General features: G+C 51.8%; 1 protein-coding gene across 3 annotated transcripts in view; it reads right to left on the bottom strand.

Annotated features, from left to right (window-relative positions):
* The window catches only part of IFT122 (intraflagellar transport 122), a 73,060-nt gene that overhangs the window by 23,848 nt on the left and 34,764 nt on the right, over positions 1 to 14,448 (bottom strand). For all 3 annotated transcript variants that reach the window (XM_007461562.1, XM_007461561.1, XM_007461563.1), the window contains 4 exons: positions 14,134 to 14,331; positions 8,267 to 8,407; positions 4,694 to 4,747; positions 1,686 to 1,847 (listed from right to left, as the gene is read on the bottom strand). In XM_007461562.1, coding sequence (XP_007461624.1) covers positions 1,686 to 1,847; positions 4,694 to 4,747; positions 8,267 to 8,407; positions 14,134 to 14,331 — 555 coding nt within the window. The remainder of the gene's footprint in view (positions 1 to 1,685; positions 1,848 to 4,693; positions 4,748 to 8,266; positions 8,408 to 14,133; positions 14,332 to 14,448) is intronic.

Here is a 14,448-nt window from a genome sequence, read left to right as displayed (position 1 = left end):
GAAGAGCGTATGTGCACAAAGCCCACTGGAAGTGTGAGGAGGGGCTTCAGTGCAGGGCGGGGTGGGGCTGGTGGGGGCCGGTCTGAAGGACGGCCATGCTGTGGTCACGCCTGGCTCCACTCACTCTCCCAGCCTTTCTACAGCTCCGCCTTTGTAAAGGGCTTCCTCGTGGGTTCATTTCTGCAATTCTCAGAACTGAGCTCAGCTGGACTAGGCGACCCTCCAAGAAGGAAATGGAGGCTGGCAAAGGGCAGAGCCTCCCCCAGGTCACCCACAGGGAGGCTGGGACTCACGCCCGCTCTCTGGGCACCACGGCAAGGTGCTGTCTCCTACGCCACAGCTGCCCACCAGGACTTTGCAGAGGATCCGGGAAGCGCTGTTGGTCCAGAAGAACAACCAAGCCTAGCTGTTCCCAAAGCCTGAATTCTACCCTCAGGGATTTGATCCTTTAGTTCAAGGTTTTATCCTTGGTTTAAATGTTGTCACCCCCAGAAAGAGACGCCCTGATTTAGGTGTTCTCAGTGTGAACGCACTGTTAAATTGTGTGTGTGTGTGGTGTATGTGTGGTGTGTGTGGTGGGGTTTGGGGGAGGATACAAAAGTTGAAGAGGGCAAAAAGGGGGCTACCTGAAGCACCCAGATCTGAGGGTTGGGGTGAAGGAGCCGCCAAGGAAGAGACAAACTGGAGCCCAGGTGCTGGGCCAGGTACTAATGGCCAGCAACTCCCGGGCCGCATCACAGGGGCCCACGGACGGCAGAAGATAAAAGAGCGCGTAGCCACATCTCCAGGAACAGAAAAGCAGGGGAAATGGGGAGAAGTTTCCATCTTGAACTCGTTAGCTAATTACCATTAACAGCCTCTAACTGGTTGTGGCTGATGACTCACTGAACATTCTGAAGCCTCTCTGAGGTTACCCGGAGACAGATTAACAAAGGCACCTCCACAGAAGGAAGATCCTGGCTGTTCCAGGCACCCACCCTCTTTTCACCCACGCTAGGCGAACCTGCATGTGTCCTGGTGGTCTGGGGTCCTCAGTGGGACTCAGTCTCACACAAGCCAACAGGAGCTACTCCAGGAAGACTGCCCTCACGTACCTTTAAAGGCCCAGACCTGCTGGGGACTAACCTTAACAGGGGCCCTCCAAATGCAAGAGGATATCTCCCCCAACCCCAGGCGAGCGATGGGGGCACAGTGTGCTCACAGCGGCGGGCAAGGCCTCTGTCACACCGCCTTTGAGGCCCAGTGCAAAGCCCAGCACCAAGCAGAGCAGGCACTTAGGAAACCTTGGCCGGAGTGAACCGTGCTGGCCTATGTGACGACGACGGCAGAACCAGCTCATGCCTGAGGACACAGGTTCTCAGGGGCTTCTGACAAAGGTTTGAGAGACTTTGTGGGAAACAGAACCCTGAACCCTTAACAAAGGGACTATGCTGGTTAGGACTCACCGTCCATCCAGTTCTGTCACTGACAAAGCTCTGAACCGTTACACTCTGTCCCTTTTGACATCAGCCTGAAAGGTCAGTTGTAGGTCAGCTTTAACCAGTGGCCTCCGACGGTTCCTCGTTTATCAATGTGCCCACACCTGTTCTGAGGCCACAGCTACCGTGTGCCCGCACCACCTCTGAGGTAGACAGCCTGGAGGCCGCGGGGTCGGGACGGCAGTGGGCAGGCCGTGGCCGGGTTACCTTGGCGTACTCGAACATGCGGAGGTCTGTGTACATGTCGAGCGCGAGGTTCTCGTGCCCGCTCCTCTTGTACAGTTTGGCGGCCTCGTGGAACTTCCCCTGGTAGGAAAACACATCTGCCAGAAACAGGTCATTGTTGGTCTCTCCCCGCTTCTTCCTCTCCTGGAAAAATTAGAAGCACAGGAAACGGCCTCTGCAGCCATGGCAGGAAGCAGCCTTTACAAAAGTTAGATGTTGCTATTTCAGGTTAAGCCCCTGGGCCTTCCTATTGGAACCTACGCTTGGCTCCTGGGCTGTTGTGTCTCTCACCTAGGTTTCTGGTGGGAATGCTTGACAACAAAAGCAGATTTTTTTTTTCCAGATGAGTGAAGATCAAAAGAGATGCAAACTTTTGTTTGTTTAATGGAAATTCCTCACGGCTGCTTCCTTATATATTCTTCCAAGGAAACAACTGCATAGTGAGGGTGGTGTGTACCGCCCACTCGTAGGGGGGCCCCCAAGCTCTAAGAGCTCCGAAATCCCCAGGCCTGGTTTGGCCGCGTTGTTACTCATGATAATGGTGGACAAGGACAAAGTTTAGGGTTTCTTCCCAAGAAAAAGACCAACAAAACAGGATAGAGAATCTTACTACGTCCCTGTCTCTAAAGAGAAGGCGAGCAACGCCGTGTGCTGAGAACCCACTAGGCGCCGGCTACTCCGCACCCAAGTGTCACACTGCGGGAAGCCGGGACTTGGGAGAGGGGCAGGTCGAGATCACACAGAGCTGGCGTTTGGACTGTCTGACTCCAGATGCTCTGTGTTCTACATAATACACCCTTCGGAAACTCGTGACGGCCCCCAACAATACACCTGTGTGCTCACGCAAACACACACACACACACACACACACACACACACACACACAGGTGGCAGTACTGAGAATGAGAAGTAACTGGCACTCTCTCCTCCCTCCTGTGTTAGGGAACAGTCAACAGTCTACAGCTCAAGTATTTGTAAACACTCAATAGCACCAATCTCTCAACCCCAGCAGTCTCCTTTTGCTTGTTTCCCAGCAAGTGGATCACAGTGGAGGAAGATGAAACATTGAATCAAACTCCTAGGCAAGCTGGTGAAAGTTATAACAACTGCAGGCAATATGCTTCCCCCTGACAGAAATAATTTTTACCCCCCCCAAAAAAAAACCCCAAACTACACATAGTTTAGGCTACTCTGCCAAATAAACTAACTCCTAATAGTAGGAAATGAATTAAAATCTTGCAGTGAGACAAAGAAATAGGTTTCACTAGGCATAGAATTTAGGCCAAATCTGTTCCGGGCCCCAGAACCTCTCCATGATCAGTATAAAGGATTCCACACGCTCAATGTGTAAGAGCCACATGGACAGATGCCGTTCCTCCTGCTATCAGTACAGCTGCATCTCGCCCATCCAAAAGAAGCGCAGTAAGGAACCCCAGCTCTCTGGAACAATGCTGAATGCCTAGAAGCAAGCAACTAAGGCCTCAGAGCAAACAAAATGGATCCTCACTCAAAGGCACTTTGCTCTTTTTCAAGAGGCAATTCTTATAAGTTTACTTTGCCCAGCTCACAGCACACCGGAAGAGACAGTACACGGGATCTCAGTAAGACGTGATAAGTGGCCAGAGTTGGTCCTCAGAGAGGGCGGTTACTTTTACACAGAGAAAAATTATGTTCCAGGGCCTCATGTTAAGACCCCTAGATCCAGATCAGCTGATCTACAAATGTGACCCCTAGTAGTAAGTGGTAGTGGGCATCATGGGTAGGTGGCTCTGAAGAAACCCTTCACCGTGCAGGTGAGGACTGAACAGAAGACAGAGATGCTCCTTGTGACTGTGCTGGGGGAGGGAGAGGGTGTGCAGGGCAAGCGCCAGGAGCAACTTCCGAGAGGGCAACACGGCCCAGAGGAAAGACAGCGGGAGCTTGGAAAACAAAACTGGCTTAAATTCCAACCCATCTTTTTGCCCTGCCACAGCCTTTCTGGGCCTTAGTTTCCTTATTTATCAAACAGAGGTAAGAACAGCAGCTGCCTCATCAAGTCGTTGTGAGGATTTAAAATCGTGTACACGTCGATCACGCGTGCGGCATGGAGCAGGCACTCAACAAACGGCAACTATTACTAGGCCAAGCAGGCTGTAAGCTCCCGCAGGCCTCTTCCACTCAGCTCTTTGCCCACTGGGCTCAGCCACACGGCTTGGCCCACGACAGGTGTTTATTATGCTGAACTGAATCGAGGGGAGGAGACGTTTGCCGATCTCCTCACTGCTTCCATATGTGAATTCAAATGTATCTCACATTCCCGGAGCCTCACAATAAATCCGTTCAGAAGAAGAAATATGTAAATGTTTTTACGGACAGACAGCCTGAAGATGCACAGGAATGAAAAATATTTTCTCCCATCACCCAGCAAATGGTGCAGCTAGAACCAGCCTCTTTAGGCCCCCATCCGCCTCTGGGTGTGGCTGATGAGGTCCAGGCCGGACCGGTGGGCTGCGGGGAGGGCTCAGAGCTCCGCAGGCGCCAGCTGGGTCACACGCCTCCCTCCCCAGGTCCCATCCCTGCAGGTGGGTGCAGACCATGTGCATCTGGGAAATGCCTCCTACACTGGCACGTTGTTGGAGCCCTAGAGGGGGGGTAGCAAGCTAAAAGCCACTGCGAGGATGAAATCCGGTTACTGAGAACTGTTTAATCCTCCCAGCAACCCTGTGAGGTAGGTCTCATCCCATTTCACAGACAAGAGACCGAAGCTCTGAGAGATTAGGGACCCACCTGCCTCACCCAGCTAACAAGTGACAGACCGTACTCCCGGCTCCCACGTGCTAGCTCCCCCCATGTGGCACTCTGCCTCCCAGAGCAAGGCTGTGGCCTGGACGCCCAGACACCAGTGGGCTCTGTCCACGTGTCCTCAAGACCCTCGCCTGCTGGAAGAGCCGCCTGCAAACCACAGACAGCGCATCTGCACTTCCGAGAATCAAGAACGCTTCATCTTTTACCTCAATGCTGTTGATGAGCTCTAAATACCGGAGGTCTTGTACTCTGGTGAAGGCCTACAGGGGAAGAAATGAAAGAATAAAATCAGCTGCCTTCTGGGCTTCAAAAGTGGGTGATTGGCTGGGGGTGGGAAGTCACGCTTTAGAAAGTGAGCCAGTAAGGAGGGAAAGAAACAAGCACTGATTAATCACCGTGTGTCCTGGGAGGGTCCTGCCACCCAGGAGGCATGGCTTTATCCCTGGGATTAGTCCATATGAAGAGCAGCAAAGAAGCCCTGGTTGCATCACTCACTTTGGGATGAGGCAGACAAAACTCTGGACACTGCAGTCAGTGATGCGGCTGGCTTGGAGGAATCTCTGTGTGAAAGGGAAGACCAGGCTGGTCTGAGCCTCTGAGGCAGCAGCACAGGAGTGGGAGTCGGGGGATGCGCCGACGGAGGAGAGGCCGCGCGGCCGCCGCAGTGACCAGGGTGGAGCGCAGGAGACAGCCTCGCTTCCCGGCAGGGCACCAACACAGGGCCTGCGGTGCCCGCGCGGGGGAGAAGAGGGGGAAGCTGAGAAGGAGCAAAGGTGGCTTCTGGAAGGAAGGGGGAGGTGGGAAGGAATCACTCCAAGTCTCTGGAAGGCAAGCTCTTATGTAAATCCTAAAAGTGGAGCTCTTGCGTCGGACTCGCAGTAAAGCCAGAGATTTTAACCCATGGGCTACTAGAAACTTCTAGGCAGCCTTCTGCAAGCAAACTGATGTTAGCTAAGTAAGCCCCTTGTGCTGCTTTCAGATTCTGCAAGGGTTTTAGAGGAACATAACCCACCCTGTCAGGCGGATCTTCATGTGGCTTTGCTGCCAGCATCTCCTCCCATTTAATTCCTCCCAGGCGGGCTTCTCTACAGCGTCCCATATGAAATGGGCTGACACATGCCTGGAGGAGGCAGCAGGTCCAGGAGCCTTCGAATTTAAAATGCAGAACAACAACCCTGGCCAACTGCTCTCTCTGCTCAGCTGCATGACATCCTCCACCTAAAAAGCCAGGAGATTAGCAGGTCATCCGGCCTCTGGCTGCCTCACAGATGACCAAAATGTGACTTCATCTCTTCATCCTACAGGGCCAGGCATCCTATTAGGGGCTGGGGACCCAGAGACGAACATGACTTGGCCCTTGTCCCCCTCTGTGATTCAGGGGCCCATATTTTAAAAGGGGAGGCAGGCAGATTAAACAGATCATGAACTCTCCCTGAGCCAAGAGCTATACAATTTCGAACTAGATGCCCTGGAGAACACAGATTCACTGTCTGGAAACGGGCAGGGGCAGGAGGCTGGAGGCTGGACTAAGCAAAGCATCACAGGGTAGGAACCTGACAGATGGGACCTGAAGAGGGGTCCCTTGAAAGGGTCAGGCAGGCATCACATAAGCAAAGGGATGAGGGCTCAAAGCACCCATTTTCCACACAGGAGGGCTTACAAGCTATTGTCTAGATCTGGGCTTTCTGAAAGCAACACGAGGGGGAAGCCTGGGGTGTCTGGCAAGGTGGCAGAGAGGAAAGACGGAGCATTCTAGGTCTCAGTCCTGGCTCTAAGACCTTCCAGCTGGGGGGCCCTGAACCTAACCCTTGCCCGCCTCCAGGCTGCCAACAACTTTATGGAAGGGGGCAAGCTAGCGAGGTCCTCTCCACGGCCTTCCTAGTTCTGCTCTGCTAGGATTTGAGGACTTGTCACCGTGAGAAACATGAGTTTCTTCAGCCCTGACACATCCTGCAGAGTGAGGGGTGCCCTGGTCGGAGCGGTCAGAGTCACAAGGCCCGTGGAAAACCTCAAGCAGAGGGAAGTGTGGGAACAGGGCCGTATCTGCAGTTCTGCTTGGGGCCGCCTTCCCAGGTGTGAAGCAGCTCTCCTCCGCCATCTAGTGGACACAGTGGCCTATCGCCGGGAACCACCCTCCATCCCCGTGTGCCCGAGACTTGGCAAAGCAGAAAAAGAAAGGCTGGGGAATGGGAATTTGGATAAAATGATCAAGTTCTAGTCTATGGTTAAAATCTTGTGGGCTTCACACAATAATCTCTATTCTCAGGGAGTGTCTGAGGATACAGGGTGGGGAGGAGGGGTTCCAGTTTAGTTTGTGTCAAACGTTTCAAATGTTTGCTGAGTGCCTAATGGTCTATGGCATCGTGCTTGGCAGTGTTGGCTGATGCTAGGATGAGACTGACGCTTAGTTGCTGGGTGTAAGGAACTGACAATCTCTCAGGAAGACTTCTAATTTCATTCCAGGCTAAAACCAAACAAACAAAACACATTCTAGGAATCCTTTGTCATTCTTCACCCCTCCTGGCATTTCTGGGTGGGGCAGGAGAGGGAAGCTCCCTCCATGGACTTGCTTCCTCCCTCCTCTGAATTCTTAAGAATTCCTAATAGCCCTCCTCTATTACCACTTTTCTTATGCTAACTAGATCTAAAAACTATGATACAGATAATTATCATATCACGGTGATTTTACTTGTAATAATGGTTGGCATTTGTACAACCACTGCCAGTTTTAGAATCCCTCTTACAACGTGGGGGTTACGCCTAATGACACTGTGTCACGCAGGCCTGTCAGTCCCGTTTTCACCGTCCCGCTGTGGGAGCGGGAGGGCTGAAGCTCCAAGAGAAGCAGCTGGCTGGGGTCATCCAGCCCGTGCAGGCACAGCTGGGCCTCAACCAGGCTGCTGAGTCCCGGCCTGGTCCCCATCCACTCTCTTTTCAGGCCTAGAAGTCCCACCCTAGCACAGGGCAGGCACCACACACTTCTGCAACCACTTGCCCACCAGCCAGCTGCTTCTCTTGGAGCTTCAGCTCCAAGGAGTATGGGCTAAATGAGGGCCTGGCTAATTGACTGTGGGGAAGAAAAAGAGGGGAGGGAGGAGTAGGGGAAGGGGGTTTGGAAGCCACTCGTTTCCCCACCTCAGGCTCCAGACAAAAACCCATCTCAGAGATGTAGCTGGGCTTTTTCTAATGTGGGGAAAGGGGGTAAATGTTTTCAACCATTTCTGTAGTTTTAATAGACTAAGCCAGGAAACGACACCACGAATCAAGGCCATGAATCATGCATGCCATGAAGGTATGTGTGGAGTGACACTGCTGTCAGAATCAGAGAACTTGACCATTTCTTCCAATGTACTTAGCGGAGTGCCAAGAAAAACAGCATTGTGTAATAAGTGGCCCTAATACCAGTAAGTGCTTATGCCAATGATAAAAGCTACCGTTGACTGAGTGCTGACAATGTGCAGGCTTTGCTGTGAGCTGTGCATGGATGATCGCTCATAAGGCTGACAGCTACAGTCTATCAGATGCCCCTTCTTCTGTGTTAGGCTTTACAGGCATTATCCATTAGATCCTTATAACTCCATGAGGATGGGGCCTGTCATCACCCTAATTTTACAGATGAGCAACCTCAGAAAGGCTGTTACCTGCTGAGGCTCACGGAGGTGGGTGTGCTGGGATCCCAGCCCAGGTCAGTCTAACTCCAGAGCCCACGACAGTAGGCATCTGCTTCCTCAAGGGAGCCTGTGAGGACCAAATTCCAGCTCACGCTGACTGACGCTTACCTTCTTTGCTGTTTCAAACTCCAATCCTTCTAAAGCTTCCAAGGCCAGCTCGCGCCAGTCAGTGTCTGTCACGCCCAAGCAAGCAATCTGGTAGGCTTCTCGGAACATCTTCCTATCCAGGTACTGGTACATTGGAGCAGACTGGAGGATTTCGTCAAAAGGAAAGAAGGCTGCTTTCAGAGCAATGGAAGAGTCAGATGCACACAAAGCCTGATTCCACGTGTGTGCACCAACTTAATGACGAATGTCACAGAGCAAGGCCACAATGACCCATCAGCACCCTGCTCAGCCTCACCCTGGCCCACCTGATGCCCTTCCATTCGGCCACCCCTTTCACAGCCATCGTATTGAACCATCGTATTTAGTAGCACAAACTTCCACCCGCCTTCCCTCCACCACCACCGGCTTTCCCCACCTCCAGGGTGGCCGGATCACAAGATGTCACCCTTGCCTGGAATGCCTTTGCCCCTCCTCGCCCTCTGCAAAGTACCTAATTGGCTTTAAAGGCCCTGTTAAAATGTCACCTCTTCTGTAAAGTCTTCACTGACCCCTCAAGGGGTTTTATTTTTATTTTATTTTATTTTTTTTAATATTTGTTCATTTATCTGGTTGCACTGGGTCTTAGTTGCAGGCTCCTTAGTTGTGGCTAGCGGACTCCTTAGTTGCAGCTCGCCAGCTCCTTAGTTGTGGTAGGTGGGCTCCTTGGTTGTGGCATGCGAACTCTTGGTTGCAGCATGCATGTGGGATCTAGTTCCATGACCAGGGATTGAACCCAGGCCCCCTGCATTGGGAGCATGGAGTCTTAACCAGGGTGCCACCAGGGAAGTCACTCCGGCTGTATTTTAATTAAAAGTCTGTCCCCATAAGGCTGTGCACAACCTGAGGGTGGCGGCAGGGTCATACTTAACTCCCTCAGCAGGCCCTCAGTCTACGTTTGCTGAAGGAATGAACAACGTTACTGAGGAAGGGGCCTGGGATGGCCTCTTACGAAGAGGGCGGAAAAACCTGCTTCTCCCAAGAAAGGCTGCCATCTCCTAGTGCTCTGGCCCTGGGAACCTTCCTACCATGCCTCCGTCCAGACAGGGCTGCCTCACCATGACACCTGTGAACAGTTATTAATAACCTCTTTTTTTAGGTTTACTAAGTGCTTTTGGATCGGTCCCAACAGCCCTGTGTAGTAGGTATTACTGCCCCCTGATTACTGCCCGGAGACTGAGAGGGCAACTGACCTGCTAAGGACACAGAAGTGGCACATGGAAGCCCTGGGGCTGGACCGGAGGCACGCTGACCAGGTTCTGTGCACCTCCCTGCCGCGCGCGCGCGTGTGTGTGTGTGTGTGTTCTTTTACACACGAGAACAGGTGTGAGCTGGGCCCGGGGGTCCTCAACAATGAAAGGCCAGCCAGCGTGCTAAAGGGACTGCACCCCTCCTTCTGGCTTCCTGGTCAGTGGAATTGATCCGCCAGTGCCTCTGCGCTAATGGTTCCCAAATGTGGAGCTGGAAGAGCTGCTGTCTCCATCTGGGGCCTGTACCTTTGAAACTCCCGACCCCATTTTTTAGCTTTAGAGTTGAAGGAAACTTGTTTCTTTTTAAGCTATTCTCCCCTCTGACAGCAAGACTGCTTCTCAATGCTCACCTTTTCTGCCCTGCCCCCCCATCTCTCCTCCCTTCAAGGGGGCAGCAGGGCATGAAGCGGGGAGCAGTTGAGCTAGAACCCCGGCCTGGCTCAGCCACATCCTAGCTGTGAGGTTTGGGGTAAACTCATTAGCTTCTGTTATGATGCCCTGCCCAGCCCACTGGCTACCAGTGCTTTGAAAGTAGGAAGGGGCCAGGCGAAAGCAAGCCTGCTCCCTCCCCACTGTGCTTTCTCAGCACAGAAACACACCTGCTGCTCCCCTTTGTCTTTCCAAACCTTTCTGGGCTCAGATCAACTGTCACCACCTCACGGAAGCTTTCTCAAACTCCCCAAGAACAACGAGCTTTCCTTTCTAAACTCCTTTGGGGAACAACCTCTGTTCCAGTTTAGTTGTTCTGTAGGGTTTGCTATTTAAAGATTGATGATAATAACAATAATAGGAATTGGGCCAGACAAAACCTGAAGGATGGGTGCGTTTAGCTCCACCTCAAGGAAAAGTGAGGCCCAAAGAGTGAAAGGAGTGGCTCAAGGTGACAGCTGGTTGAGATGGCAGAGTCAGAACTCAAACCCACTGCTCCTTCCCCTCGAATGCCCCCAAGGTTGAGCCCCATAAGGGTGGTTCAGGGACTCGGACAAGCACAGGAGAAGCCAGCCCAGGACAAATGGTTAACACTCGGGCTTGCCTGGGAGGCACCATCAGAGAACGGGAGTTTTAAAAATATACTGAGGGAACAAATGCCCTCTGAGCTCTACTTGATCTCATTGTTGCATTCCAAGCATGAAGTCACCGCCGCCCTGAGAAGCCCGACCAGGGTTCGCCGCCCTACTTGGCAGCCCTGACTAACCAATTCTTGCACAAGATGATGTAAATTTCGAAAGGAAACCAGAAATCCCCAGAGCGGGTCTGCTTTCTCCCTCCTCTCTGGGCCAAAGCCACAGGATGGCTGGAGGCAGAGGCGACAGATAAACAGCCTCTGTCTCGAGGCTGCCTTTCCGAACCCTTGGCAGTAGCGACCTGCTGCATCAGCAGGACGGCCTTCGTGCAGCCAAGAGGGCTCTGGCTGCTGAATCTGAAGGGCTTGGCTTCAGAGGAAGCTCCGCGCTGCCCTGCTGGCTCCTCTTGGCGGCCAAAGCCAGGGAGCAGCAGCAAACTGCATTTATCTTCGAGGTCACGATGGCAGTCTTGGAGGAAAACTGTCACTCAGCATGGCCTGTCTGGCACGGTGGAGGAGGACTGTGTTTCTGGTGGCTGTGGAGCCGGGGCTCGGGATGGGGAGCCCCACGAGGAAACAGTCCAGCAGGGGCGGTTCTTACCCTTCCTCCTGCCCTGCTTCCACCCACCTCTCTCCCTTCTTTCTCTGGCTTTCTTTTTTTCTCTCTCCTTTTCCTCAGATCTTAATTCTACTACCATTTATTGAATAACTGCTCTGTGTCAGGGACTATTAATTCCCAAAGCAATAAGTAACAAGGGTATAATCAGCTTAGAGGGAGAAGCGGACCCCAGCCCCAGCCTTTACAAGAAGCCAAGGCAGGGAGCGCAAGTGAAGGTGAGGTGTCTGGAGGGGGCGCAGACGGATGGAGCCCAGCTGAAGGGCAATCTGGAGACATGTCTACAAATCTTTCACATAGACATGACCTCTGACCCAGCAATTTCACTCCTAGAAATTTATACCAAGGAGCTATACTGGGATTGGTGCAAAGACTTAGATAGAAAGATGCCCACTATCTACAATCGGCAAAAAGCTTTAAACAACATGACCATCGAACAATAGGTGCTGGTTGAGTAAGTTGTGGACATCATGTGACAGGACAAAAAGCAATCATTAAAAACAATGGGGGCAGCAGGAAGGGGGTGTGGTTATAACAGAAAGGCAACCTAACACCAGGGACCTCGTGGGCTGATGGCGGAGGTACCACTCACCTACACAGGTGATAAGTCTGTTAACAGCGGGAACACCTCGGCAAGTTGTACAAAGGATCTCTGTATGATTTCTTACAATTACATGTGAATCTACAATCACCTCAGTATTTTTAAATGCTAGAGAAGCACATTTACTAACGTGGAGCCATGTTTCCAGTAGATTGCTGAGTGAAAAAGCCAGAACGCTGGTTGATGGCCAATAATTCATACAAAGTGATGGGTCTGCAGTATGTAAATGTCAGGTTAATTAGAAGATGGAGGTAAAGGGAGGTCATTAAAAGCCTCTCTTATTTATAATCCACATTCAGTAAAGTAAGTACAGTAAACCTGAGGTTTCATCTATAGGAGCAATACTTACAGACAAAAGTCACAAAACAGTATTTACAGTATGGCTCCACTTTTGTTTAAAAATGCTTATATAAAATCATATACTCATAATTGTGTATCACACATCTATTATATGTACATATATCAACGGTCTGGGTGCATATATTCTACAATCTTTAACAGTGATTCTTGGGCTTCCCTAGTGGCACGGTGGTTAAGAATCTGCCTGCCAATGCAGGGGACGTTCGAGCCCAAGGATCTCTGTATGATTTCTTACAATTACATGTGAATCTACAATCACCTCAGTATTTTTAAATGCTAGAGAAGCACATTTACTAACGTGGAGCCATGTTTCCAGTAGATTGCTGAGTGAAAAAGCCAGAACGCTGGTTGATGGCCAATAATTCATACAAAGTGATGGGTCTGCAGTATGTAAATGTCAGGTTAATTAGAAGATGGAGGTAAAGGGAGGTCATTAAAAGCCTCTCTTATTTATAATCCACATTCAGTAAAGTAAGTACAGTAAACCTGAGGTTTCATCTATAGGAGCAATACTTACAGACAAAAGTCACAAAACAGTATTTACAGTATGGCTCCACTTTTGTTTAAAAATGCTTATATAAAATCATATACTCATAATTGTGTATCACACATCTATTATATGTACATATATCAACGGTCTGGGTGCATATATTCTACAATCTTTAACAGTGATTCTTGGGCTTCCCTAGTGGCACGGTGGTTAAGAATCTGCCTGCCAATGCAGGGGACATGGGTTCGAGCCCTGGACCGGGAAGATCCCACATGCCACAGAGCAACTAAGCCCGTGCGCCACAACTACTGAGCCTGCGCTCTAGAGCCCACGAGCCACAACTACTGAGCCTGCGAGCTACAACTACTGAGCCCGTGAGCCACAACTACAGAAGCCTGTGTGCCTAGAGCCCGTGCTCCGCAACAAGAGAAGCCACCACACTGGGAAGCCCACCCAGCGCAACGAAGAGTAATGAAGAGTAGCCCCTGCTCGCCACAACTAGAGAAAGGCCATGTACAGCAACAAAGACCCAACATAGCCAAAAATAAATAGATAAAATAAATTTATTTAAAAAAAAAAAAAGAGTGATTCTTGGGAACTTCCTGGTAGTCCAGTGGTCAGGACTTACTGCTTTCACTGCCAGGGGCCCGGGTTCAATCCCTGGCCGGAGAACTAAGATCCCACAAGCCTCAACGTACAGAGTGATTCTCTCTCGAGGATGGGAAATTGAGGGCTAGCCTCTCCTTGGCACTTGTCTCTATTTTAAGACAGCTCTACAGAGGGCACGATTCCCTTGGGGAGAAGACAGGAAGCTGGGGCCGCTGGGGTTAGGCCAGCCCCGACTTGGGTCGTCAATCTCTGCCCTCCTGTCTGTTTCTGCCCTCCCCACCACTCCGTGGCTCTGGACTCCAGCTCCCCCCAACCCCCCACATCTGTTCTGGCCTCCTCCTGGTTTGAGGGACGGGTGCAGACAGTCCCACGCTCCCTTTCTGGCTCAACAGACCTCGGCTCCCACGCCCCGTCCCACCCATATTCGCTCTCACACGCACACACCACCCCCTCACACGCCATGCGGACGCCCTGCTGGACTCCCAGCTGGACTCTCAGCTCTGCCAGCTTGTTCCACTCTGTCCCACGCACGGCTCTCAGTAAAACATGCTGTCTGCTGCCAGACAACCTTGCATACCACTCCCCGCCCTTCCCAGGAAAGGAAGATCAAAAAGAAATGGAGGCTCAGTGAGGTTGAGCTGTTTGCCCAAAGACACGCAGGTTGCAAAGGGTGGAGATGGGGTTCACGTTCAAGTCCAGAGTGCCTTCCATGCTGTCACGGCTGCCACTCTAGTCTCTCTCCCCTCTCTCCTCCCCAGTCCCTCCCAGGCACCATGAGGAGCCTGGCTTTCCTGGTCTCGTCTGCCCTGCCCCGGCTAAGAGCTGACAGGCTCCCCGGTTACCTGTGGCACCTCCACGGCCGACATAGAAAAGGCGTGGAGGCAGAAGATCCTGGAGCCGTTGTAGCCGACCACGAAGCCCTGCAGCTTCTGCTGGTGCACGGGGAAGGTGCTGGCCTTGATGTTGAGGTAGCCGCCTCCAGAGAAGCAGAGCATGTCCTCACACTGGGTGTTCCAGGCCACACTGTTGGCGTTCGGCTCCTGAGGAACAGGGATGGTGAGGGTGACAGCCCCGGGCGTGGACACCATTCCTACACTCAGACCAAGACTCCTTTTAAAGCCTGAATCACACTAAGTTGCCAACAGTGGGGTGTAGGG

The sequence above is a fragment of the Lipotes vexillifer genome, unplaced genomic scaffold (genome assembly GCF_000442215.2).
Source record: "Lipotes vexillifer unplaced genomic scaffold, Lipotes_vexillifer_v1.1 scaffold889, whole genome shotgun sequence".
NCBI lineage: Eukaryota > Metazoa > Chordata > Mammalia > Artiodactyla > Lipotidae > Lipotes > Lipotes vexillifer.
Note: the sequence above shows the minus strand (reverse complement) of the source record. Positions and strands in the feature narration are given on the sequence as shown.